The sequence below is a fragment of the Neodiprion pinetum genome, chromosome 6 (assembly GCF_021155775.2).
Source record: "Neodiprion pinetum isolate iyNeoPine1 chromosome 6, iyNeoPine1.2, whole genome shotgun sequence".
Classification (NCBI taxonomy): Eukaryota; Metazoa; Arthropoda; class Insecta; order Hymenoptera; family Diprionidae; genus Neodiprion; species Neodiprion pinetum.
Genome location: NC_060237.1, coordinates 26,119,720 through 26,142,057, shown reverse-complemented (window position 1 = coordinate 26,142,057; position 22,338 = coordinate 26,119,720). Strand labels below are relative to the sequence as shown.

The 22,338-nt window shown below is 38.7% G+C and overlaps 5 protein-coding genes across 7 annotated transcripts in view; 3 read left to right on the top strand and 2 right to left on the bottom strand.

Annotated features, from left to right (window-relative positions):
• Nucleotides 1-95: 95 nt before the first annotated feature.
• Nucleotides 96-3,188, top strand: LOC124222104 (oxysterol-binding protein-related protein 11). Its single transcript, XM_046632713.2, has 2 exons — nucleotides 96-491; nucleotides 699-3,188. Exons 1-2 carry the CDS (start codon nucleotides 260-262, stop codon nucleotides 1,049-1,051), a joined length of 585 nt encoding a protein of 194 aa, XP_046488669.1. The 5' UTR covers nucleotides 96-259; the 3' UTR covers nucleotides 1,052-3,188.
• mRpL45 (mitochondrial ribosomal protein L45) lies at nucleotides 2,056-4,205 on the bottom strand. Its single transcript, XM_046632708.2, has 6 exons — nucleotides 3,997-4,205; nucleotides 3,419-3,739; nucleotides 3,109-3,260; nucleotides 2,789-2,837; nucleotides 2,503-2,652; nucleotides 2,056-2,378 (listed from the first exon to the last, which is right to left on the bottom strand). Exons 1-6 carry the CDS (start codon nucleotides 4,045-4,047, stop codon nucleotides 2,139-2,141), a joined length of 963 nt encoding a protein of 320 aa, XP_046488664.1. The 5' UTR covers nucleotides 4,048-4,205; the 3' UTR covers nucleotides 2,056-2,138.
• A 724-nt stretch (nucleotides 4,206-4,929) lies between these two features.
• On the top strand, nucleotides 4,930-8,046 carry LOC124222103 (upstream stimulatory factor 1). Of its 3 annotated transcripts, none has more exons than XM_069137253.1 (5): nucleotides 4,930-5,289; nucleotides 5,511-5,590; nucleotides 5,934-6,211; nucleotides 6,310-6,438; nucleotides 6,571-8,046. In XM_069137253.1, the coding sequence occupies exons 1-5, from the start codon at nucleotides 5,249-5,251 to the stop codon at nucleotides 6,784-6,786; spliced, it is 744 nt and encodes a 247-aa protein (XP_068993354.1). In that variant the 5' UTR covers nucleotides 4,930-5,248; the 3' UTR covers nucleotides 6,787-8,046. The 3 variants fall into 3 exon arrangements, with proteins under 3 accessions (XP_068993354.1, XP_046488665.1, XP_046488666.1); XM_046632709.2 differs by having other exon boundaries at nucleotides 5,066-5,289; nucleotides 6,310-6,474; XM_046632710.2 differs by having other exon boundaries at nucleotides 5,269-5,289; nucleotides 5,915-6,211; nucleotides 6,310-6,474.
• A 363-nt stretch (nucleotides 8,047-8,409) lies between these two features.
• On the bottom strand, nucleotides 8,410-12,624 carry LOC124222100 (V-type proton ATPase catalytic subunit A). The gene is made up of 11 exons (XM_046632706.2): nucleotides 12,517-12,624; nucleotides 11,562-11,660; nucleotides 11,371-11,483; nucleotides 10,922-11,287; nucleotides 10,524-10,675; nucleotides 10,157-10,428; nucleotides 9,885-10,068; nucleotides 9,659-9,776; nucleotides 9,293-9,573; nucleotides 8,972-9,161; nucleotides 8,410-8,851 (listed from the first exon to the last, which is right to left on the bottom strand). Exons 2-11 carry the CDS (start codon nucleotides 11,641-11,643, stop codon nucleotides 8,759-8,761), a joined length of 1,851 nt encoding a protein of 616 aa, XP_046488662.1. The 5' UTR covers nucleotides 11,644-11,660; nucleotides 12,517-12,624; the 3' UTR covers nucleotides 8,410-8,758.
• A 482-nt stretch (nucleotides 12,625-13,106) lies between these two features.
• Nucleotides 13,107-22,338, top strand: part of LOC124220945 (neurotrimin-like) — a 232,906-nt gene continuing 223,674 nt past the window's right edge. Inside the window, exon 1 of the mRNA XM_046630426.2 lies at nucleotides 13,107-13,302. The gene's annotated coding sequence lies outside the window, so the exon portion shown is untranslated. The remainder of the gene's footprint in view (nucleotides 13,303-22,338) is intronic.

Genomic DNA, 22,338 nt, shown 5'->3' with positions numbered 1-22,338 from the left:
AAATAACATACTGGTGTTGTACACTTGTGTTAAATTTGACAAATTGTTACGAAATTGCGCTGCAGTTGCGCGTGATTGGTGCATTCGTCCGCTTATTATGCGTAAAAATTATCTAGATAGTTTTCCGTCGACACAATCATCTTGATCTAACCTCAAATCAATCAAAGTGTCAGTTGTCACACTTAATTTGGTTAACAGGTGCGGCGTCGAGCTTAAAAAAAAAGAAAATAGCTTGATTTTGATATTAAATATAAAAACAATGAACAACTCAATACGCCAGTCATACGAGGGCCTGCTGCACAAATACACGAATGCAATGAAAGGCTGGCAATATCGGTGGTTCATTCTAAGCCCGGAAACTGGGGAGTTGCATTACTTTTTGAGCGAATCTGAGAAAAATCAGAAACCTCGATGCTCCATATATCTCGCTGGTGCTGTTATTGCCCCCAGTGACGAGGATTCAAATACATTTATCGTAAATTCGGCGACGGGTAAGCACAATTAGATATTTAAAGTGGTCGTGATAACAGTGTAGAGCTTATGAACAATAAAACGTTTATGTTAGATTTTCTTGATGCTATGTATGGAACACCTGCAAAGGGCAAAATTAATGTTGTTCTTAATTAAAATATTATACTTCTTTGAAAAATACCTGTCTGTAAATCCAATAGGTCACAATTATTTCACTACTGCCGCAGGTGACATGATAAAATTGCGAGCGACTGATGCTAGAGCTCGGCAAGAATGGGTTGACAAATTGAGAGCGGTTACAGAGATGTATACACGTGCTATAGCCAGCAGTCATCCACCTTTACCACCTCGAGAACATTCTGCTAATCCCACAAGGTCCCCTGTGGCAAAACTGGAGGTCTTGGATGCGTTTGCAAATTGTCGAGAGCAGTTGAACAAAGCTGAAAAACACAATGCTTCCCTTGCCCAAACAATTGAAAATTCTGAGCTCCATTTGGAGCCGGAATTATTAATTCTTAAAGCAATGTCGCATGGTACCTTACACACACTGAATCAATGCCTAAACATATTGTACCAATAACTGTTATGTGTGCATTTTCATCGCTTTGCACAGGGAGAAAAATCAATATGATGTAATAGCGTAATATACATTAGTCAACAATATAAATTTCCATTACAAATGCTCTAGGGTCGAGAAAATGGCATATAAAGAGTTTCTACTGATACCGTGAATATTAGTTTTAGTGAATCTGAATGACTTTTCCGATGTAATTGATTGTTGAAGTAAATGTGATTTCATATGCTTTGAACTGACGATAACTGTGACATTTTCTCATGACCATTACACGACGTTTACTTTTATAAAATAACTAGAATCTAAAGATTTGAACAATATCGCAGATTAATAACGTAGACTTTAATAACATGCCATGTAAATATTTTTGTAATATATAAGGGTAAGTCTTGATATAGCAAATTGGCAGATTATTAGATGAAATACTAGAAAAGAGGCATATACATAAATTTAAATAGTTTTTAACTATTTTGTTTTTATTTTATAAAAACATCCAAGGAAAATTGTATATAGCAAATGATTGCTCTTGTTATCTACGTATCTATATACTTACATACTGATGTATCATAATTCATCAGTTTTATACAATCTTATACTTTACAAAAATTGATGTCACGTTGTTCAACGTGCACTTATCATATCAAAGTATTTTTAAATACAACTGAAGCCTATTTTGCATTTAAATATTACAGACTATCATTTAACAAACTAACATTTCTTTCAAATCACGTAGAGTAAATAGTATAGAAGTCCTTAGCATTGCTTCAAGGTTAGGACGAAAAAATTTTGGCAAAATAAAATGGGCATATCACTGCGCATTTGTCGATAAAATCAACATATAGACTTTTGAACTGTAAACCTATTGCTTGATGTAATTTTTAATGCCATATTAATTATTAAATTGTATTATTGAATCTTCCAAAAATGCAGTATTGCACAAAAGGTACAAATCTATTTATACTGAAATGGATTATTTTTTAGTAGATTCGTGAACAAAAAATATATACAGCTTCCACATTTGGCTATACATTTTATTACGACAAATATAACTGTTCCGTGATTCTTACATCAATACAATTTCTTATGACAAATTCTAAGCGGAAGTCTGAACAGCATTGACTTCATCAGGATCGATGGGACCCACTTTGCTTACAAAAGTTTTTCTGCTTGGCTCTTTTGGAGGCATCCATGTCGGTATGATCTTGTCATGAAGACGCCAAATACCATATTGGTTTGATAAATGCTTCTCAAAAACTATATATTCTATAACATCTTTCGTCACAAATTCACTGCCATGCAATAAACGACCAAATCTGTCGTAGACAGCCAATACCTGAAAAATGAAGGGCTATTAATGACCACTGATAAGATTAGAAGTGATTTAAAACTTTGAGTATAGAAACTTGAATGTTCAGCTAGTTGAAATTTGAAAAATAAATATAATAATCATCATTCACCTGTTGAGTATGGAACCGTACTGTAAGCTGACCAAAAACGTTGTCTTTCGTTATCACTTCTGTACACCTGGCTTGCACAACTCGACTTGGCTCTAAAGATTGGATGAATTTCCAGTGTATGGTTTTATTGTGTGTATTGTGTAACATCTCCTGAAAAATTCAATTTGTAGTATAATAACAGATTCAAAATTCAAAATAATTGATTGCACTTTTTGAATATTCTTAGTACACACAAGTAAATGTTGAATATGAAGCTCTCTGAAGATCAAAATGTTTGAATACTTACAGGGTATGCCCGTTCAGTTACAAGCTGCCTCAGTTCAAGTTTGTTTTTACTGCAAAAAATGTTAATATTTAATTTTATTTCTAAAAAATACATCTGTCGTCTATAATATAGGTATATGCTAGAGACAAACACTAATTTCAGGTGAATAGCCAAGTTTCGGATCTAATAACATATATGATGATGGTCTCAACCATTTTACTATTTTTTTCTAGAAATTCCACACAATATAGAATACTTTGAAACAGTGGAAGTAAACTGAATGACTGTTATTTTCCTGAAATCAGGTTTCGCTAGGCATTATGCAGATTTTTATATTTTACACATTCAATGCTTCATGTGCTTTGATATAAATTTCTCGTGCATCTTCAGCAAATGTCTTCAAATTTAATTCTTCTTCATAGTTTCTCATTTTCCTAACTGCCATGATCGACGAGCCTTTTTTTTGAACAAACTCGACCTTTTGTTTAGCGCCCTATAGAAAAACACAACAATTCGATTACGCAACTGATCCAATAAGCGATCTGTAAGTAGAAATAGCTTCCAGACATTTCAATTGGTCTCCACTACTACTGGTGATTCAGAAAGTTTGAATAGAATAGCAAGGATGCAGGAACAAAAAATAAATCTTACTGTAGTAGAAATTGCAGAAAACTTTCCATCTCCCTCTGGAGGAACATAAGGTTCAAATATGCCACCAGTGCAGCTGAGATAAATAGGTCGTTCATTCCAAACTCTTGGCCTTTCTAGGCCACGTTCTCTCATCATGCTTCGTTGTTCTTCCGGAGTCATATCTTCAGGCTTTTGATTAAAATTAGGAAGTTTTACCTTCATAACTTTCTCTTTTCGTAACTTTTTCCACTTTGGGTTCCAATGCTTGGTGGTACGATGTCTCACGAATAGGAAGCATGGTGCCGCCTTTAATGTCTGTGTGTAGACCAGCGTTGCATGGGACTGAAAAATGTGCAACATGAAATATACTTCACAGGATGGAGCGAGGGATGAACATCGGTCTAAAATAAATTAAGTGCTTTGGGAGTTAAACGGAAATAGAAAATAAAACCTTGGTAACTTTTCAATTTCGGAGTGCCTATTCAGAAATGAAGTTTGAGAAATTTGCATTTTGTTCCTCAATCAAGTTCAATAACGTAATAAGCGGTGATCAAGTGTCGTACGATGCGTAATAAATTACGAAAAATTAGTATACTTACTTGAACTAATCGTCCAACGGCAAACATCGCTTTGGATGCTATTGCAGACATTCTTTTAATTTATTACAATTCACTCATGTCATAGATTCGGAAAAATATCAAGTTTTAAAATGCGATTGCGTGATGAGTGAGGTTAACTTTATCAATTTTCGGCATTGCCCAGCTCATTCGGCGCATGCGATGCTCCTTGCCATTGCCTGATACGTTAGGCGCATTGATCTCTATACAAAGTAGATGCGGTGTGCTATACGCCGCATAGGGATTCGGTCGGTAATGGAGACGAACGTCATAAAGTCAAATCTATCAACTAACGGCCGCTGACCTCGAAAAATAGTAATTAATAACTATGGACCGACGTCCGTTAACTTTAAAAAATATATCGCGCATCGTCGGAGTGCTGCAACTGTTTTCTGATGAGAAATGTGCCGAAACATTGATTTGAAAGCTGAGACCTCCAACCGCCTAGTTCTGGGTGCGCTTGTCATGAGGGAATGACGCTACACAGCAAACATTGTCTAAATACACATCAGCGAATGGAACGCTGTGTACGGCGCCAGTCATCATACTCGTTTACGAAGCAACGCATTAGTGATTCGAAGAAAGTAATTTTCTTTTTAACATTACTGAAAATTTCAATATACATCATCAGTTTTCTTGGATATTGCTCCGCGAGTAAGGAACGGCAAAGGCAGCTACGTAGAGACGGTTTGGAAATTGCAGCATTTTGCTATGCAACCAGATTAAACATTGAGATTCGATGAAACGGGTGGGTCGGGGTCGTTAAGTATAAGAGCATCAAAACATCATACAGGATCACAATTAACCCGGAAACCGTCCAGCCTGAGGAAACATTAGCTCAATTCTGTATCGTGGTTGACGCGATCGGTAACCGCCTACCGGCCTACCGGTGATGAAATAATTACAATAAACATCGAAACGTCATTTTGACCAATCGCCGAATTGCTATAGTTGGAAAAGCTTCACCTTATCGCGTATGTTTGATTAACGATACTTAAGATTGGATTCATAAATATATATGTAGATAATAAAATTTGTTCCACTGCGAATGGAATGTTAGCTGAGTTTCTCGTTATCTTTAAACAACCTCGCTACCTCGAATAATCGTGACGTACGATCTCCGACCTGCGTGCGCCTCAAGCAGCCATCTTGTACACCACATGACCTCGTTGTCGTGTCCCGTGACCAGCTCACGTGAATTTTGACAAATTCAAACGTTTTTTGGTGGCAAAAAATGGATATTTTGGAGCAGCATCTTGACCAACAAGATGTCAGGTAATTAGTTTGTTAACCGAGTGTCAGTGAAATCAATAAATTGTTATCGAATCAAGACCAGTGAATCATGAAGGTCATTGCAAACGCGATCACACGTATTTCCTTATTTATGTTTCCTTTCAATTCACTTGATGCGTAATTATCCAGCCGGGTGATAGTATGCGGAGTGAAAAGTATTCTTTCTGTTCATACTTGTTCGTCATCGTAATTATCTATTGCAGCGGGTCATCGAGGGTCAAAGACGACGAAACTACAGGCATAGTGCTCGAAGAGGCGGAATTTGTTGATTGCGACGGCGAAGGTATTTAGATTATTTATTTTTATACAGGGTAGGCCAAAAAATATTTATCCAACCAACATTGATGATCAAATCTTATTCCCTCTACATTGGTAACACTGTTATACAATAATTTTTTTACAAATATTCCATATAACTTATCTTGTGATGAATGTCAACCAGCGATATAACAAACGTTAACGTATTTACCTGCTAGTTGCTAGAATGATTGTAAATTTACTGCTAATGTTTCATGCGGAGAGACAAACAAATTGTTCAATAACGACACCTCAATGATTTGACATCAATGTTGGTTACTGTTGTCAGATTTTACTAGTTAGAACATAGATTTATCTATGCATGATAGGAGAAACTGTTGGAGAGGATGGAATACGCTATCAGGAAACTCTGGCGTACAGAGTTGTGCAGGTAAATGGAGGGACGAGTGGAAATGAAATCGAACTTCCTGTGACACAAGCAGCTAACAGCACAGTGCAGGTCCTAACGTCTCCTCTAAATGGTCAATTTTACGTTATTGGGAATGCCAACGAAGTCTTTACTACTGCTCAAACATCGAGGTCATTGGCCCCAAGAGCAACTCTTCAAATCGAGACACCACGCAATGTCACAACAGGACTTAAAAAGGTATAGTTTGATATTAATATTTACTGCACTTTAGTATTGAATCAATGATGTATGCATATCGTTTGTTTATTCATGAATTTATTTTTGACATATCATAGAGAGACGATAGGCGAAGAGCAACGCATAACGAAGTTGAGCGTCGGCGTCGAGATAAAATTAATAATTGGATTGCGAAGTTGGGCAAAATTATTCCAGAATGTAACAGCACTGCAAATGGTAATGCGAATGTAAGCGGAGATGGAAAAGCAAACTACGAAACGCAGGTACTGCACACATAGTTGTGCAAAATTTTTGATATTGTTTTTACAATAGTTGAAGAAACTGGATTATTCTGTACAAATCAATTTTTTTTCCAACAGAGTAAAGGAGGCATTCTGGCGAAAGCATGCGAGTACATAGGCGAGTTACGAGCAGCAAACCAAGGTTTGGGACAGTGTTTGCGCGATAACGACAAATTGCGGCATGAAATAACAGCTTTGAAACAATTAGTGGCGCAATTGAAGCGAGAAAACGCACAATTGAGATCGCAAGTCACGTCTCCCCAAACAACTTCAGAAGTTCATCTCAGTCCCTAATCGATCTGTGCGAAATTATTCTTTGTTTGTATATAGATATTGTTATGTAATGCTTGACATCCATACTAGAGGATATGTTTGTCAATTAACACTGTTAATTGTACTTTCCGCAACGCAGCAAATTTAGAATGTGGAAGTCAATGAACCCTCAACAGAAACACTGCTGTGTGATCTATTGTAAGAAAGGAGCAGTCAGATTCTTTAGTATATACTCATACTAAGCTGGTATGAGGCCTCAGTTCGTTTGACACAATCGAAATATGTGAAAAGTGTCGAGTATAGATTTTATAGCTCCCCCGAATACCTTTAAATATAACGCGTTTGACAGTGCATCGCTATGTGTAGACATTGACCTACAAGATTAATATCAAACTACCCTGACGGCATTGTGATTACTAAGAGTTACTAATTTATTGCAGTGTGTAATGTTTTTATCGGAAAGGCAATATTAGGTATATCGCTTGAGCATAATTGGGGTACAAAGGCTGTGAAAATCAATGCCTGTTTTTGATAATTTATCAATTATCAGTTGAACGACGTTTAGGAAAAATACCATGAAAATTTTTAGATAAAGGATACAATGGATACAGTTGGATTTAAGTATAAAAATATTTCTCCAGTTTCGGTCACAGTTGCAGTAATTATAAATATTAAATGATATTTAAATCTGTTATAGTTGGTACTTTTTTACTATCGATATTGTTTTTGTACTCTAAGAATGTTTCTGATGACCGAGGCTGAAGATATTAATTATTTAACCATTGTCCTACATATAGCAATATTTTTTTGATTAAAGATTCCCTCGAAAAAATCATCCGAATGTAACATGTAATAATTAATTGTAATATACTGTTATTGTATATATGGCGGGGTTATTGTTATATTATTATTAAAATAATCAATATAAAAATCAAAAAAAAAAGAAAAAAAAAATGAAGTAAATAAAAAAAAATTGCCCAGTAGTTTTGTTTGCATTACAATTTCTAATTAATCTTTTACTTTTTGTGCATCTTTTTTTTTTATTCTTTACATATCGTACATTGGAAATGGTACTGAAGCTGCTGGAATTTCGGACACTGTAGATGAAGTTTTTCATAATGTAAACCCAGCACCTCATTTTTAATCTAGCATCTTACACTACTATATTTTTATTAACGTTGAAACGTTAATGTAACATAACCTTATTCATTACCTAACATTTAGTTCTATTACGTTTATAACATATATGGTACAATAATACTCCATGATTCCATAGTTGTGTCCTCAGTCAAAAAACTGTCGTGCCATCGCATTTTATTTTTATTATTATTAAAACACCAAGGCCGTGTGTTTTTTTAATTTAAATACATTAAAATCGTCCGTCACTAGCAAATGTGCCGAGAGTTTTCCACCAAGGAGTTCCGTATTGTACACGTGCTACGTTTTCTTATTAATATAATCCATTGAGCTTTTAAAGGCATTTGCCCTTGTCGTTAGAATTATTCAACGACGTAAAAGCGATCACCAAAATATTGCTTCTCAATGGATAATTCTAATAAAAATACAAGCTTCTTTTATTTTCTAAATGGTAATAATAACTTACGCGCGATTGGAAACACATTTTCAATGAGGTCATTGTTCAGCTTGTATTTAAAGGGGTTCCAGTTTATTGTCTCGATTAAAGCCCTAGTACGACCAAGTGTTTTCCTCTTACACAAGAAATAACGTCGATTCTAAGCATGAAATGTATCTCTCATGATACATTGAGTAATTACATATTACTGAGTTTTATACAATTATTTTCGCTCTAATTATAAAGCGTATCAGCATTACCGCTTAGCATTTTTATTGCTCTATAACGCTTGTTAATGGTTCGTTTTCCATCACAAAAAACGATGAAGTTTGAATGACAAAGGAACACCTTTAAATAGCTTCAATCCCAATTGATTAAATACCAAAGGAGTGTTGAAATGAGTGGTTCCGGGAAAAATAATTAGTCCTCTAGGTTTCTAAAGGCTTGTTGGATATCCTCGTGCAGCTGTTCGAAGTCTCCTCTGATCTTTGCCTCGCCATCCTTCACTGGGTCCTGAGAGAATTAAATTACGGAATTAATAAGCGTGTATGTGACTATGTTGCATTCTATGTCTATTTCTTTTTCACTCAAGCTGAGAGAACGAAAATAATTGGTAAAGTCAAAGAAGCAAACCTTGAATTTCATGGAGCTGAGTTGGTAAAGAATGTTGCCCATGCTGTCACGAATTACATTCCAGGTGATCTTGTTGTCTGATTGGGCTGTAGATTCTACTGCATGCCTGGCCATGTCGTAGAATGCAATCATGTTGCGTAGCATACCGACAGTCTTGTAGAATGGACAGAAACGATCGTATGACGAGTAGCTGTTACGAAAAATATCATTATAAGTAAATGCATGCAGACGTTTCATCTCAGTGACAGAGAACCATGTATAAATGATACACAACGTGTGTTTGAGAATATCTCGTTTCGTGTATGTTATCTAACAAATTACCTGTTTTGCTGGAGGAAATCATCCTTGAGAAGCTTGGCAACTTCAAGGGTGATTTTGTCAGTTTCAGCGAGCGAAGCTTTACCGACCAGCTGTACGATCTCAGACAAATCTTCTTCTTCCTGTAGGATTTCCTTTACTTTGGTTCTTAGTGGTACAAATTCTTGGAAATTTTTGTCGTAGAAGTCATCCAGAGCTCGCATGTATTTACTGTATGAAATCAACCAATTGATAGATGGGAAGTGCTTACGCTGAGCCAGCTTTTTGTCCAAACCCCAGAACACCTGGAATTATAGAAAATTGGTAAATTCTGTTGCGAGTTCAGTTACTACACGAAGAAAAAAGTATACTGTAACGTTATCCACTCACCTGTACAATACCCAAGGTCGCACTGGTGACAGGGTCTGAGAAATCACCACCAGGAGGAGATACGGCTCCTACAATACTAACGGAACCCTCACGGTCTGGGTTACCCAAACACTTGACTCTGTAAGAAGTGATATTGTACTCAACACAAGCAAATAACTAAAAGAAAAAAGCATCTGAGGAACTGGAAATAATAATCTGGAGGAGCATGAGAAGCTATGGTAATCACCGTCCAGCACGTTCATAGAAACTAGCCAATCGAGCTCCCAAATATGCAGGGTAACCAGAATCGGCAGGCATCTCAGCCAAACGACCAGAAATTTCACGAAGCGCCTCAGCCCATCGAGAAGTAGAGTCAGCCATCATAGATACGTTGTAACCCATGTCTCTGAAGTATTCAGACAGTGTAATACCTGAAAAGTAGTTCAAGATGTCCGTTTATACATGAATGGTTTCAATTGGCGATAGAGTTTGAGAATTTTGGGCAACGATCACGCTTACCAGTGTAAATTGAAGCCTCACGGGCAGCTACAGGCATGTTAGATGTGTTGGCTACAAGAGCAGTACGCTTCATGATGGATTCGGTAACTCCGTCAATTTCTACTGACAGCTCAGGGAAGTCTCGGAGTACTTCAGACATCTCGTTACCACGTTCACCACAACCGACATAAACGATGACATCTGAGTTTGAGTACTTAGATAGAGACTGCGAAATGACAGTCTTACCACAACCGAAAGCTCCGGGAATGGCAGTGGTACCTCCTTGGACACATCTGTAAACAATGTATGGCTCGATTAATGAGTTACTTAATTCACAGAGAAAATAATTTTTATTTGTGCACCTAATTCGGTACGATTTTATACTCACGGGAAAAGTGAATCAAGGACACGTTGGCCAGTCAATAGAGGATGGTTAGCTGGAAGTTTCTCAGTAACAGGACGTGGCTGACGTACTGGCCACACTTGAAGCATAGTGTATTTGTTCTTTTCTCCATCAAACTCGGTCTCTAGCACAACATCCTGAAGAACATTGGATCGTGTAACATTTATACCCAAAGTTTTTAGCGATTGTTTCCCCTCACTATTTACCCATTAGGCACCCTTAATAATAAACCAGTTGCACAGAACATTCAAACTTACAATTAGGGTATTTAGGGGTACAGAAGATTAGATAGAAATGCAAGCCAAACTTTGGCACAATATCTAACTGCTATTATTCAGTCTCATATCTGCATTGGGCTGATTGTCTTTAATATGACAACTTACATTAACAGTGTAGTTTCCGGGTGGAGCGATGTAAGTAACAGTTCCCTTGCTTTTTGGGGGCAGGATCATCTTATGTTTGACCAACGAGTTCTCGTGGACGATACCGTACATATCTCCACCAGTTATGTGGCTGCCATTCTTGATGTAGAGGGGGTTGAACTCCCACGATATCGTACGCGACAAAGCAGGAACATTGACACCTTTTGGGATGTAGATGGAGCTGGTAAGTTCGTTAATGTCCTTCAGAGGACGTTGAATACCATCAAAAATGCTCCCAAGGATACCAGGTCCCAACTCTACTGACAAAGGTTTGCCCGTACGCAACACAGGGTCACCGACAGTGACACCGCTGGTTTCTTCGTATACCTGTTATTAGGGTATCGGTGAGAAGATTAGTTGATAGAAATGACCGTGGTTCCGAACTTTTAAATCAATGTATAAGCGCGAACCTGAATCGTGGCCATGTCTCCCTCTAGACGAATGATCTCTCCTACCAGCTCGAAGTAGCCGACACGGACCAACTCGTACATAGCTGATCCGGCCATTTTCTCCGCCGTGACGACTGCAAATATTTAGTTTTTATTTACTTCGCCCATTAATGCGAGCACAGACATTAGAGATTATTGAGATGTATACTAACCGGGACCGGACACTGCGTAGACATATCCGAATTTGGACTCCTTATCCTCATTAGCGATCTTTCCCAGACCTCGATTCGACATCTTGACTTATTATATGTCTGGAAAATAATTTGATCTGCGTCAAGTTACAAGTTGAGGATTTTTCGAAGGTTCAATGTGTAAAGCTGAGATCATGTGACGCACATTCAGTCGGGCTTGGGTTTGAAATGAATTAAGAACAACAGTGAAAAAGTGGGTCGTGAAAACATCTATGGTAGAGTAAAAGAATAAAATCTACGTTGCAATTGTCGCAAGAATCTCATCTATAGTATCGAGCAATAGTGTTATGATAAGATATTTTATATTTGGCTGGATGGTATATGGCCACTCCCACCTTGTGCTCAAAGTTTTCGTGATATTATGAATTGAAATAAAGTGATGTTGGGAAAATATTTTCTCGCAAGTGATTACGACGATGAATTTGATGCCTAGAATGAACTGACCGATCGGTAATCGTGAGCGAGTTATTCTCAATCAGACGTGTTTTGAGTAGAGCCGAAGGATTCACGTGAGCAGTTGAAATCTAAAAAGTAGGCGTAGCCCCCCGGGTAAAGAGCCGTCTGCTACTAGCAGAAATCATTAATCTCCGATACCGAATGCAGACTGATGGCAAATGAAAGGTATCCCGAGGTTTGTCGCGATGTTTATGAATTAAAATATAAAGTCAGAGTAACGAAGAACGGACTCAATCCGTGGGTGAGAATAGAAAAAAAAAAAGATTACGGCTCGAAACGATGGCGTACGCAAAGTGGTGAGATCGATAACTAGCGTAGCATAGTATTTTGCAGAAAAATAAACCGCCGATTGAGTGGATTGTAAATGACAATAGCCGTTCAGCTTGATCGTTGTAGTTTTAATCTTTACTAATTCACAAAATCACTCTCTTAATGACAAGAATAAGTGAATAAAACTTACGGAGACTCGCAACGGACTGAAGTGAACCCACCCAGCAAGGATTTCGCCTGGTTGCTTGTGGATGTCACAAGACAGGTCAGCTGACTGGCTCATTCAATCCGCGTTTCGTCGTTCAACATGGCTGTCGTGGTACGCTGTCTGTTGCGTAGATTTTAAACGGCACTTCAAATACGTCGGATAATCGTACATCTTGAATTTTCAATTCAAGTATCAACAGCAGAGCCGTATTTATTTTATAAATGCTTTATTATTCTGCAAAGTTACTCTTTCATCAGGTAAAAAGAATTTGTTACACGTGTCGGCATTCAGCCTCGTAAACTCATTTGAATTGCGTGGCAGACAACCAGCGTCAATAAAGATATTGCAAGTGGTCAAATCATTGAAAAGTGCTACAGGGAATAAGAATGTAGCATTGATCTATCAAAAAAATACGTTCAAGTTTTGACTCATCTTTGGTTTTCTCATTTATCACTGCAATTCGTAATATTCTAATCTCAAGGCCTCTGTTATACTCTTGATCTCGTTTTGCATGTCAGAGACCCAACGTACCGACCGCGTTCTACTGCGCAGTGACTTTGGTGACCCGACGGCTAAAAAACGAACCAGTGCAGCTCATCGATATATCGCGTTTGACCTGTGACTACATTCCGTTTATTGACTGCGAAGTTCAAAAATACCTGCCTTACTGACCGCAGGCTTCTCGAGGATTCGAAAATGGCGAATAATCGACGTGTAGAGCAGCTTGGGCCAGAGATGACAGCACTCGAATCATCGGCGAGGTTTTTGGTGAGTAAATTTCTGTTGTTATGCATGCAAATACAATTCATGAGCTACGATTGGCACTGATTGATACTGTCTTTTTCCGGGAAACCTGGGAAATTATTATATTTGTTTGAAATTTTTATCCAAAGCCGAACTTTCTTTGTCTTCGAATTTGCGTCAGTCGATGACTTGTGGCGCATTCGATTTGACGATATTTCGAAAATGACGTTTGGAACAAACATTATTTTCGCGAAGATACTTCCGTTCCATTCCCTGTTGTTCGACATTCAGTTGTAGGTATAGATATACAGGCATGTAGGTCGAATGCAATTACATACGGACCGACACCTAGGCACATAGGTGAGTCGATCGAGGAATTGCTTTATACGCGTGCTTGAATCGTAGATTCCAATTTCTCTTACAATTACGGGCCCTCAATTCACGGTACCGAGCCGAGTGTTTCATTTATCTGTCTAACACGCACGCTTTTTTCCCCTCTTCTTTAAATGCCGCGTTATCATTCAATTCGATGGGTAGAATGTTCGTGAAAATTCAAAATCGCTACGATTTCCTCCCAAAAATTTAGGAGCAAAATTTATCCCTTGTGTTGCAAAATCTGCACGAGCATAACTGCGTGGATGAACAAATTTTTCGATACACATGCCAGATGACCGTGACAACTTTTGAAGCAAGATTTATTGTTGAATCGTAATTTTGCCGTTGTATTCTATCAGCTAATTAAAAATGCGTTATTGGTTGACTCGAAAATAACACTTTTTACACGTCGATTCGATACGATAAATTGCTCATGCTTGATTACTACGTATCAGTGCTTCATGAATTATGGGAAAAATCACATTTCGAAATCTTCAAAATTCAGAATAAATACGGAGCAATCATAGTTCCACGATAGATTCCACGGGGCCAGACTTAAAAGTTTCGTCTTTGACGCAGGAATTTTTTAAGTTTTAGATTTCGAATTGAAAATTAAGTGCGAAGACAAAGCAATTCCACTTTCGATATATGTTACCTGGAAAGTTGGTTTCCTCCCTAACAATTTCACCACCTTGTTTTCGTAAATCCGTGCGGTGATAGTAAACATATCATAATCGCTTGAAAAATGAGTGGTCATCAAAAATGTGTATATCTGGAAAATTGATCACTCAAAAATCGGGATGAATAAAAATTTGAAAACAATCAAGAATACTTATTTTACACAATGAAAAAAGGTAGCCAAATAATCTTTTCAAGTTGGCATGGAAAACCCCATATATACAGTTCGTTGTAAAAATCCAATTACAAATATCATTATAAGTACCCTTGAAATTTTCACAAAATAGCCTGGAAACTCCTGGCTCAAATACTTGGGGAATTTCGAAATGAAAGATCGATAGACTCCCCGTTAAAATACACAAAATGTTGTAAGTTCTCAAGTCGAACTCCAGATACTCTTACAATTAGCGACAGACTTTTCCCCAGTTTCTAGTTTTGTATAGATCGTCGGGTGTATGAAAACGAGAATCGTAGGTTTAGGTTTGTTGTATCGCGTGAAGCCGGACTGCGATGTGGGTGTATATAATATTGCTGCCAATGATGAACGAGCTTAAAAGATATAACAAATACGCGACGTGAATCATGCGGGTGTGCGTATAAATACATATTATACCGTGTATATTACAACACCGTGGCGGAATCCTAAACTATCGTTATCAATAAATCGCCTGGGCGTCGTTCTGTCGTCAAATTTGACATGAAATAGCGGTGGAAAGTTAAAAAAATGAATAGAAAAACAAACCGCAGAACAACGCTTGTAGTCGCCACAGGCATTGAAATTGGAGTACAGCAGCGAGCTCGTAAATACTTATATATGTACGCGCGGTGCCTGCCACGTTTTCATTGTGAAAAATATTCTGTCGCCAATTTAAAACTGCATGATTTACACTGTTTACCTTTTCGATTACGGTAAATAAACTCTTTTCTAACTGCAGTATGATTATATTCTGTTTAATATATTTTGTATCAGCTTTTTTTTTCAATTTCACAAATTATTTTTCATCATTTCACATCGTACACTTTCCGTGCCCGCAACGTTCTCGCTATTGACTTGTTATATACCTATTAATTACACTTTATCCATACATTTAATTAACCACGTATCCTGTTGTTCGTACATAAAGTAGATATGTCACGTGATCAAATCACCTTACATCAATTTCACCCATGTTATACTTAGTCTGTTCGATTACATTTATCTGTATTCTTGAAACAGTATGCAACGCAGCTCACGATTCGCAGCTACGTTCATGGCGCAATTATTACACGCGTTAAAGAGCTATTTAAACTTAAATACATGATTTCACGCTTACACGATGATCGTGTGAGCGAACGCATTTCCTTACACACGTACACGATTACTCATTTGTGTAGAGTAGATGGGGATCCCGCTGCAACAACCAACAAACTTTCAGTGAAATTTCCTATCCTACACATGTGCAACTTAAAATCCCTGTGGGTTTGTGAACTTGTTATTATGCGGTGTTGGCGTGTAAACGGATTAACTCGTTCCGTGCTACGGTATATAAACCGAAATATGCAAATTGATTATCGTTAAAAAGTTGCAAAAATAGTAAACCATCTGCGTCACGATGTTCCTTGTGATCATTTGAAGTGAGAATAGTACACGTTATATTCTAGTTAAAGTTGCTAATTTCGGTTCTTTGAATCTAGTTTTTTTACCAACGCCGAAGCTGTACGCTTACGACAAATTATCAAAGTTCCACAAAATTTGTTCAGTGATTTTAATGTCTTTATTCTGTTTTTACCCTATGTAGAAATACTTTTAGGAAGGGGTTAATTTTGTCAAGCTAGCGAATCCGCGCCTGCAATTTTCTTGAAATTGTATTATCACCTCGATGCCTTATACCTATGTACGACATGTAAATATGTAGCTACATATACTATACATTATGTATACCGTGCGGCGAAGTTGAGAGTATGGCGAAAATGAAATTAAGAACTCCCGACAAGATTCCGCCTTTCGCAAGACATGTACGCAACCCGTTTCGAAATGGGTTGGAAAGCTCAGCTCCTCTCGCCTCGGAGAAATATTCTATTATTTCTCTCGACAGATCAATTCAATACAGAGGAGCAATGAAAATCGGTAGAAACACGCGTGGATTTCACGCGGTATTTTCAGCGTTCGTACGTAATATGAGAAACATTTAATCGCGCGTTCGTAATTCACCGGAAGATGTACCACGTGACAATTCATCTGCATTCGTACCGGATGACCGATTGGCGAATACTTACCGAAGGGGTGGAAATATTGCAAAAGTTGTTCAACCAAATTCGTCCTCTGATGGAGATAATGCAATATGATTTATAAAACTGACAAGCTGAATGGAGACGAAGAAAAAAGGCACTTCCAGACGGTCATTTCGTAGGTTTTTATTTTTGCTTCATACAATTACTTTTTTTCTTCCAACGGCGTTGAATTAGCTACGCCCATGATGTCTCGGTGACGATATTTCTTCTCGACGTATCTAATAAAAATGTCAGAGAAGATAAGCGTTCAAAAGACGATGTGATGAAAAAAAATTATCCCTGCAGCGTCGTCGCACTGATTGCACATGCTACTGCAGAGATTTGAATTTCGGTCTAATATAAATGCTAATCCTCAATTATAGGCTTTGTCTGCAAGCATAATTTTCATACGGATGACTGTGCGGATCGTTCAGCTTCAATCGGTTGGGACGACGTCGCGCTAATTTCATAACGCTTTTGGTAATCAGATAATGGACCGATTTCCTTCGTCTATTTCCCAAATATCGCGTGATTTTCCGCGACTGTATACGAATAATTGGATTTGATATTCATCAAGTCAGCACTACCAGAAATTAGTCCCGAAATTTGTTGCTCATTTTTTGCCATAATCGCAATTCAGTTTCTCCGACCTTTTCATGGAGTTCTTGTATGGACATATTTTTCCGATTCTTTCGTCTTGCGTGACAACTTTAACCTACTTTTTTCAACCTGAAACCACACTCCGAACTTTAGCAAGGGATCGCTGCGTTTGCCTGAATTTTGTATACCTATACTTAAACTTGGCCGCGGTCCTGATTTGATGGATTTGCTTTGGGTCGGAGTAAACGTATAAGATGGTCGTATCGGAGCGATAATTACACCAGTATTGGGATTGAAACTCGATACTCGGTCGTGTGCCTGCGATTGCCGACTGGAATTTGTTGGGCATCCCTCTTGGCGGGTGTACCTATCAGTTACGTTTAATCTTGTACAACCTTCTGGTATTTGTTGCTCCGTGTACTCTGTAAATTAGCAAGGGTTCTCCCCAGCGACGGTCTCGCCAAATGCTCCGGCCTTTTGTATCCCCTACGTGAAATTTGATTAAATAAAACGGGAGACAATAGTCTACGGGATTATAGAGGCGGAAAGAAATGAGAGAAAGGCTGAAAAAATTCCAAGGGTAGAGGGAAAGATGTAAAGTGAAAAAAACGGGACATGGTTATGATATTAAACAAGCAGGCGAAATCCCTCCTTCAAGGCTTTTCATTGCTTGGTTGCTAAACAGTATTTACCACAGAATAAATAACCGGAAGTCGGTTGAGGAAAAAACAGGAGATTTCCAGTTTGATTAGTAACCGAGTATATCTTGAAAATTTCAGATCTCCACGGTCATGTAGTTGTTTCGGATATGATCGATTCGACATTTAGTTTCTAGTGCTCAGACCCGTAAAGCTATAGTTCGGTGAAACGAGTAAAATTAATTTTCTGCCCAAAAATGATACATTGGTCATTTGCGCTAAATTGATGAGGAGCAAAAGTCTTTTCGTCGGGAAATATGAGAGGGAAAAATAATGGATAGTTCGAGGTTTAAGGCAACGAGCGAGGAAATAAGACGGTCGTTTTGAATGAATAATTGACAAAATTTTGACTTTCGGCAGACAATTTAACGAATATAATTGCGAGAAGGGCTTAACTTTGAGTCATACATTATTATGCCGAGTAAACTTTTGTAACAAGATAGTATTCTGTGGTTTTTGGGGTCGCTGATTACAAATCTACAATCAGATTTCAAAAATTCAAGATGGCGGCTGCAATGTGGTGATCGAAGAATTCAAATTTGATCGGTTCCGGTCAAAAAACTCTATGCATGGGTTTTTGGGATTGCTGGTTGGATTTGCTATACTGGATTTTCAAAATCTGCTTTCAGAGTCGTAATCAGCGACTCCAAAAATCCATGGACGGAGTTTTTGCTCCGGATTCGATCGAATTCAAAATTTATTAATGTTTGCATAATAATTTACATCATATCGCAATAATAACTCTCGAGTACTGAAAACTAATTAGTATACTATCAGAAATAGTAGAAAGCCGCAAAGAAATATGTTGAAAAGTTCTTTGAACATAAGAAAAATGAACATTTCAGTAGGTGGTAAGAATACTTAACACTATGACTGAAAGGGTTAATCTTAACACACACAATAGGAGCGTGCAGGCGTATTCGGATATTCGTAATACGAATTCGTGAAAAACGTGCGTCCGCATATTTCCGTGCTATTGTATAATACCTATAGGTATATAATCCAAGACCCACCACCATATATCTGTATAATATATATACCTACCCACCCTGTTTTTGACAACGGACGGGAGTAAATTACGAAGGAATACGTAGGAGAGCAGGTTCAATTCTTCCATTAATCTTTCCGTGTTTAACGCGACTGACAATAACGTCGCGGGAGAATATTCTTCCTGCGTGTCTTATACGTGAGGATACGTGTACGTATAGGTACACGGCCTGCATCCGGGGAAAAGGAAGAGACGCGCGCATCGGTAGTCCTTGTTTCAATTTTCCCTCAGCACCCTCTTTCAGTCAACGGCGTCAGCTTTTAACGCCATTTAACCAACTTATTCAGGCAGAACATCCACCACTGGTTGTACATATATGTTTACTCTCTTTCTCTCTCTCTCTCTCGTGTATATTGTAAACCTATGTACACCCTGTGCAGACGCATGCGTGTCGCGCAACCGGCCTGAAAGACAACTTTGAGGATATAATACAACTTTACTTTCAGCATGCGAAAGTGGACCTTTACACATACAGTTTTACCCTCGAAAGTTTCTCTCCCGTTGTCTTTTCGGTGACATTCAACCTCTGCCCTTGTTGGATTTAGTAGTAATTCCAACCCCCGTGGCGCGCCCTTTCATCTTCGAGATCGCTGCTGCTGTATAGGTTTCGAATTATAAAATAACGCTGTTCTTCCATTTTTCGAGGGCACGGAATCGGTCGAGTTCTGTATCGAAGGTAAAAGGAAAGTTCAACTGTTCAGACGCACATTACAATAAATATACAGGTATACGTATATATCGGCGCAGTACGGTGGATGGGAAAAAGTTTACTTCACGCTTGAGTCCGCTCCTGCAAGAAAATATTTACATTGCATGTAACACGCGCTCTAAATTTTCTAAGCAAAATTCATAACCTCATACAACCGAAGAGTTCTTTGATTCATGTGTTTTTCTTCAACGAGAAAATGAGCAGGATTTTTTATACGCTATTCTTTTTTTTCTGACCAGCTCTCTCTCTCTCTCTCTTTTCCTCTTCAAATATCCTTGCGAATGACAAATTACCTCACGTAGCCAAAGCAGCGCGAGCGCCATGAGAGATCGGTAGGGCCCCTCTTTCCGTAGTGAAGCGATAAAAAAGTGGCCGCCAAATTCCCCACTAAATCCACCCTTTCACATAATATATAGGGCTTCGTTTTCCCCCGCATCCGCAGACCGTGTAGCCGTGGTACCCTGCACGTTATCCGCGGCTGCAGTAGAAGGCACTAGGAGGAAGTAGGCATTGTCAGTTTTAAGTTTATGGCGTTGATAGAGCCGAGTCCTAACCTCGCCGCGTTTGTCTTGGCCTCTGGCTTTCGCAGGGTTGCGGGATATCCTTCTCCATCCTTTCTCTCCTTCCGATCTTTCCTTCTTTCCAATTCGTGTTAACTTTTCCAACACACACGGCGAGCAGAGTTGTACCTTTTCACAGTTCGATTCCCTCTGTTTTGTTTCCATTCAAGAAGTACATAATTCATACGAAAAATTGCAAGCGGTCATGACTGCGAAATCGACCATGCGTGAAAAGGTGGATGAAGATATCGGTAACGATCCAAAGAGTCTATGTACAGGTAGGGGCGGGAAGAAAGAACCCGACAGGTACTTTCAACCGTTGGTGAAAAATATCAATTCTCAGCTCTCTTAAATTCCATTGGCAATAATCGGATGAAGAAACGACTTGTCCAGCGGGTCAACGGGCGAGATCTATCTCCTCGGGATCCTTCCTTACTGAAAAGATCCGAAGGGTCCTTTTGCTACGTGCCTCCCTTTTCCAACCGGGGAAACTCGGATATATATTTCTCCTCCGGTTTCGACTCCTTTTTATGGTCCCCGTTGGCCATCGCCGAGAATTTCTGCTGCAGACTCGGCTCGTTCCTTGTTATTACAAGGCGCAAGTATCGCTCTGAAGTACGGGCGGCTGTACCAGCTCTCAAGAGCAAACCTGAATCAGGACTAAGCCGCCATCTCCGTTTCCAGCTTTCGTACCGATCAAATATCAGATTCGAGCCAGGCTCCGGCTTATCATCGCAGCCCATTGTATTTGCACAACTCTCCCCGTAGTAGGTAATGTTTGTAGAATCGCGGTAAAAAGTAGGAAACAGAGTTTGCACTGAGGAACGTATTTAAATACCGTACAGATGGTGAATTGAAAATTAATTCAAATTCCGAGGGAAGTTGATCATTCGCATGGATTTACCTCCGCGGAAATTACACAGTAATGTTTATTCTACTCAGGTTTCGACTCATTTCGCTGTGCAGTAATTGCTTACGCATATAATGTACGTATACGTACAGTAAAAGTATGCGAAAAGAATCACGAGATTCGTAAATCGTGAACACACTGAAAGAAATACAAAACCAAGACGGTGGAAGAAGAGAGAGAGGATCGAAAAAAAAACGAAACGAAATAAAAATTTTATGAGAAAAGGCAGACCTTCCACAATCCATGATTAGTTTTTCGCTGTGTCTGTACGCGGTGAGTGAGCAGATAAGACAGATTTATTACAATACCAAATCCCGACCGATGATTTTTCATTCCTTTCTGCGTCCCTCACCTTTCCTACAACCGTGTCATATCCCCTCTTCCTCTCGCAATCACCCTGATCTCACCTCCGCTCCCTTATATCCCCGCTTCCTTTTGCTCTCATCTTTGCTCCGCTTCCTCCTTATACCCGATTCTCAATCTGTCTTCCTCTCGTTCTCATGTTTGCCGCACTTACTTCATTTTTAATTTATTTTTAATCTACTCCATTGTTACTCTCATTTCATTTCTTAATAACAGCTACGTTACCAAGTAGAAATTTCAGATCAGTTTGAAATCGGGCATATCTGAATAGGGCACGCCTGATTCGACCCTGAGCAGGCTCAGGTCAGGCAAACTCTACTAGGGTGCACCTGATCTGATCCTGACTAAACCTGACACATTGAAAATATCGTGAATAAAGTGTGGCCATCTACCTTTAAATTCACACGATATATAATTTCGCAGTTAAATTTTTGTAGATATCTGCCTATAGATACCAGCTACTCAATTTTGGTAACCATCACTGTGCGTCAAAAAAATCAAAAAAAATTAATACATTGGTACGTTGTTTCAAAAATCAATAAAGCTGACCGATCTTTGCCTGAGTCTGATCAGGTAGTGCTCAACCTGAAATTGTCAAAAAATCTCAGTCATATTTCTTTAAAGATGTGAAACTTTGACTTTCACCCAAGTCTCTCCGTGATCGAACCAACCGCAAGACTTTACGTCAAAGTTTGAGCAAACAGGTATACCTATGATATGTAGATTACGTTAAGGGTTGCCTGTTACATGCACCCTATATAGCACGCCTTCTCTTTTTCTCCAGGCTATCAGATCGCGGTTTGTTCTTTCACGGGCAGGATATTAAAGGTAGATTACGATCGGAAGGAGCGTGCAGCACCAACTGTTCG